Below are 5000 nucleotides of genomic sequence, written 5' to 3'. Positions count from 1 at the left end.
ATATTGGTTTGACTTGTCTTGGATGAAAGTTTAAAATTTGGGATTGCTTAAAGCTGGGGACAAAGGTGGACTGAGGCACTGCAGTAATTGTAGGTTTATATAATTTTCTCTTCCATTCAGTTCTTCTCAGAGTTCTTTCTGTAACATACTTAGCTGTCTTTTTCTTTTTCTTCTTCTTCTTTTTCTTTTTCTTTTTCATTTTCTTCTTTCTCACTCCATTTTATTTCTTCATTTTATTTCTTCATTATTATAGCCTCACTTCTATTTTCTTACATATCAAAGAGAGTAATTTTTCTCTATGGTAGTGTCTATAGATTTTTGCAATCTTAGTGCTGTCATTATATGAATATATTCCATAAATCACTGTTTAATGCAGATCCTCTTTTCAGAGTTGATGAAGGAGTTTGTCTTCCCAGGGGCAGAATGGAAGGGAATACTTCACCCTTGTCATGGCAGGACAAATATAAACTGGCAAGGCTGAAGGTGAAAGTAAGTTATCTGGATTAGAAGTCATAAGTATTACAATACAACAGAAAAGGGCACAACTCACTCATAAATTTATAAATGCTGTTTATCTATACCTTAAAGGTTTGCTAGAAAGCATAGTAAAATATTATGCATACTTCGGCAGCACTCAAATAACAACTGAAATAGTTATGAAGCTTTCAGAGAGTGAAATTATCATTACCGTTTCTGAATATTTGTCACAGGTATAATACTTAATCTTTCTTGATTTTGATTTTTCATGCATTTTTCAGGCATGGGAAGGTGAATATGTTGCTACTAATAGATCCCGACCTGACAAGGCAGCCCTGGCAGCAGCACCCGATGACATAAAAGCAGCATACAAGACCTATTGTCATTATCGCAAACGCATTGAAAACCCGGATGCAAGTTTTGCAGAACAGACAGAGGAAAAGGAATCTAAAGACAAACATGAAAATAATGAAGACAAAAGTGAGGAAACAGAACAAAATAGCAGTCAGGGAACCAAGCAACATTCTCAAGAAGTAAATCATCAACTTGAGGAATCGGAAAGCAAAACAATAACCTCAGATCCTGAGAGCAACAACTTATTATCAGAAGAGCCCAGTACCCCTTCTAATGCAGGGAAATTTTCTCAAATGTCGGGGCCAAAGTTAAGTAGTGGGATATGGGGAAAACACTTAAATAAGGAGGCCTGTCTTGCTAGAACCACGATTAAGAGTGATGATAGTCCTGGGTCTCTCTATAGCAAAATGGCAGAAAAGATGCGTGCTAGTGGCACTATCAAAATGAGAACTTCCTTAAAGAAATTTTCAAATATAGATCGTTCTACAAAAAGGGAATCAATAGGTGCAAGCAACAATGTAGTGAAGCCTTCAGTAGATTTGGAAGCAAAGAACAGATTTTCTGATGGCAGTGATAAAGAAAATGCGAGTAACACAACAGAAAATATAAATTCTCCTGTCAAACCCTTTGAGGAAACATTGGAAAAATCTTCAGAGACCCAAAAAATGTCAGTGTTTGACTCCTTGAATGATTTCCAGGAGAAAGCATCTAATGATCGAGACACTGAACCAGGCTTATTTGGTAGTTCTAAATTACCATTCCGATTTCAGAAAAAAACAGTTACACAAAAAGTGCAGTCGCAAGCAATTAGTGCACTTTCCCTCACTCCTGAAAGACTAGAGGAAACTCATACTGCGAAGAAAAAAAGTGGACTTAATCGTGGTTGGTTGCAACGCTGTGCTGGAGTAGAATTAGATGGGGCTGAAGCAAAAGCATCTGATGACTGGAAATTAAAGATAATTGATAAAGAATGGAATGAAAACAGCAACGATGAAGATGGTTATTCCAGTGAATTTAAAGGTAAGGAATTTCAAGAGAATGTGGAAAAATGTCATACTCCAGTTAAGGAGCTGCATCTTGGTAGAGCCTCAGAAAAAAATGGGGAATTGAACACAGTGCAGAAGAGGCAGACTAAAGCTCTTCATACTAAAGAGGACTCTCTTAGTAACTCCATTGATTTTGACAGAGAAGATGGAGCTGACAAAAATGTATATGATTTTAATGAAGGTGTATCAAACCAAAATGGTTCAATAGATTTAGCATTAACAATGCAAGAAGTGGAGACTAAAAAGTACAGTAAAAAAGTAGCTTCTCAAGCTAATTTAGATCTTGAAGAAGAAACCATGTATTCAGAAGAGGGAATACCTGAGGAGGGTGTATCATCAGTGCTGGACAATGGAGAAAAAGAAAGCATTATTGAAGATACTAAGAAGCCAGCTCCAGGAAAACGTGGGCGACCTAGGGCTAAGAAAGTCAACACTGAAGAAACAAAGAGTGATTCCCCAGCTCCACGGAAACGAGGAAGACCAAAGGTCAAGACAGATGATACTGAAGTGACACCAGTGCCTAAAAATAGCAAGAGGAAAAGGAAGGAGACCTTGGAAGAACTGGAAAAAGGTGGAAAAATACAGTCTTCTTGGCCACCTCCGAAGAAGGTAAGGAATTCAAAGATTAAAGCTAGAAAAAATATTGAAGAACTAAATGTTATGGAAAAACCATCAGGTGATGAAACTGCTCCTGAAAAAATACCAGGTGGAGATGAGGGTATCAAGGAGTATAATGAACTTGATGATATTGAGAAACATGGACCAAAATCAACAGGTGCAAAAGCATTCCTTAGCAAAGAAGAGAGATTTAGAAAGAAGGTAACTACAGGGGCAGCCAACAATAATTTTGTGCGGATTAATTTAAAGAAGAAGACCTTTGTACGAGGCCATAAGCATATCAATGGCAGCAAATATAGGAGGAACGAGTGGAAAAGAAAGCAGTCCATGAAAGGTGGAGAAAGCATGGCCACAGGAAAATCTCTGACATGCTTCAAATGTGGTGATTTTGGTCATTGGGCCAAATTTTGTACTGGAAAGAAAGGAGACAAACTGTTGGCCTTAGAGGAATATGATGAGAATGAGTCCACTTTTCTTAGTTTGGATGATGCAGCGGCAATGGCTCTTGGTATTAAGCCATCAGATGAGAGTCTTTCTACTAGCAAAATGTATGGGAAAGTTGATGAGAGTTGTAATGAGAGCATTTTAGATGCGGCCAGCACAAAGGCAGAAAATAGTGAAGAACAAGTATTAGATCCTTTAGCAACCAAACCTGAGATTTGTGAGGATTCCCAAGGAGGAACTACAATGGAAGAGGATTTCCAGATGGAGGATGATGATCTTTTTGCTGACATTGATGAAGATAGATTAGATGAAGGTGATAATCAACCTGCATCACTGCTATCACAACCTACAGATGAGGGATGTGAGGTCAGTAACATCACCAAGACAGACGAAATTTCACCACATCCTGTATCTTATGAACAGAACTGGTATGAAAGCCGATCCTCCATAGAACCACTCTATGACTTAGTTAATGGTGAAGTAGGTCCAACCCCTGCTGAAGTGCATGAGACACTGAAGATGTTTGGATACCCGTCTTTCAGAGCAGGGCAAGAGAATGCAATCATGAGAATACTTTCTGGGCAGTCAACACTGTTGGTACTTTCTACTGGATCAGGCAAAAGTTTGTGTTACCAATTGCCAGCTTACCTTTATGCCAAACATAACAACTGCATAACCTTATGTGTGTCTCCACTTGTTTCTCTCATGGAAGATCAGGTGACGGGTCTGCCAAAATTTCTTCATGCAGTATGTCTGCACACCCACCAAAATCCCACCCAGCGTTCGAATGCTGTAAATGCGATTCGATCAGGCCAAGCCCAGATTTTGCTCATTTCACCAGAGGCAGTGGTTGCAAGTCGCACTGGAGGAGTATTGGGAACACTGCTTCGTGAACTACCACCTGTTGCCTTTGCTTGCCTTGATGAAGCTCACTGTGTTTCAGAATGGTCTCACAACTTCCGTCCTTCTTATTTACGTATTTGCCAGGTTTTGAGAGAGAGGCTAGGTGTGAGAACCATCTTGGGGCTCACTGCAACTGCCCGTCATGCGACAGCTATTAGTATTGCTAAACATTTACTAATTCCTGACTTTAATACAGGCATTATACGTGGCAGAGGAGTGCCAGATAATCTCAAATTATCGGTGTCTCGCGACCCAAACCGTGAGCAGGCTTTAGTATCACTTCTACAAGGAGACAGATTTTCAGGTTGCAGTTCTATAATTATTTATTGCACAAGGAGGGATGAATGTGAAAGAGTTGCTACACTGATAAGAACCCAGTTGCTAAATCCAACAAAGGTTGATGTAAAAAGTAACTTAAAAAGGACAAAGGGCATATCAATGGATGCAGAAGCCTATCATGCAGGGCTCAGTTCCCACAGACGTCAACAGGTGCAGAAGAAATTTATGTCTGGTAAAGTGAGGATTGTTGTTGCTACTGTTGCCTTTGGAATGGGTATTGATAAATCTGATGTAAGAGGCATCATTCATTTTAATATGCCACGGAATGTTGAGAGTTATGTCCAAGAGATTGGACGTGCTGGGCGAGATGGGAAAGATGCTCATTGTCACCTCTTTCTAGATTCCTTAGATGGCAGAGATATCCAAGAACTCAAAAGGCACATCTTTGTCAACTCAATGGATCGTCATACAGTAAGAAAGCTTCTTAACAAGATATTTAAACCATGTGCTTGTGCTAAAGTAAGAAATTTACAAGACACATGTCCTACTGTTAGTACTGAAGAGACTGATAATGGAAAGATGTCAACAAATGCCTCATCAGCTGTATCAGAGAGTAGTAGTGATAATCCAGCACATTGTGCTTCTAATCCCGATTCATTTGCAATTACATTTTCTAAGTCCTCATGTCCCAGGCATGAGGTTGCTATACCAGTTGATGGTCTTGTTGAAGAACTTGATTTACCTGCTGAAAATATAGAGACTCTGTTATGTTACCTAGAACTTCACCAGAACAAACTTATGAGCATAAATTCCCCTGTTTATGCTACATGTAGTGTGTCTTGCTATGCAGGACCCCGACAGCTAGTAGCTGTGAGTCGG

At 39.5% G+C, this 5000-nt stretch overlaps 1 protein-coding gene across 1 annotated transcript in view; it reads left to right on the top strand.

The window, feature by feature from the left end:
* Positions 1-5000, top strand: part of LOC125038748 (ATP-dependent DNA helicase Q4-like) — an 8730-nt gene that overhangs the window by 2780 nt on the left and 950 nt on the right. The window contains exons 2-3 of the mRNA XM_047632322.1: positions 390-489; positions 759-5000. The exon at positions 759-5000 is cut by the window's right edge and continues 950 nt beyond it. Of these exons, the coding sequence (XP_047488278.1) occupies positions 424-489; positions 759-5000 (4308 nt within the window). The 5' untranslated portion in view covers positions 390-423. The remainder of the gene's footprint in view (positions 1-389; positions 490-758) is intronic.

The sequence above is a fragment of the Penaeus chinensis genome, chromosome 25 (genome assembly GCF_019202785.1).
Source record: "Penaeus chinensis breed Huanghai No. 1 chromosome 25, ASM1920278v2, whole genome shotgun sequence".
Lineage (NCBI taxonomy): Eukaryota > Metazoa > Arthropoda > Malacostraca > Decapoda > Penaeidae > Penaeus > Penaeus chinensis.
Note: the sequence above shows the minus strand (reverse complement) of the source record. Positions and strands in the feature narration are given on the sequence as shown.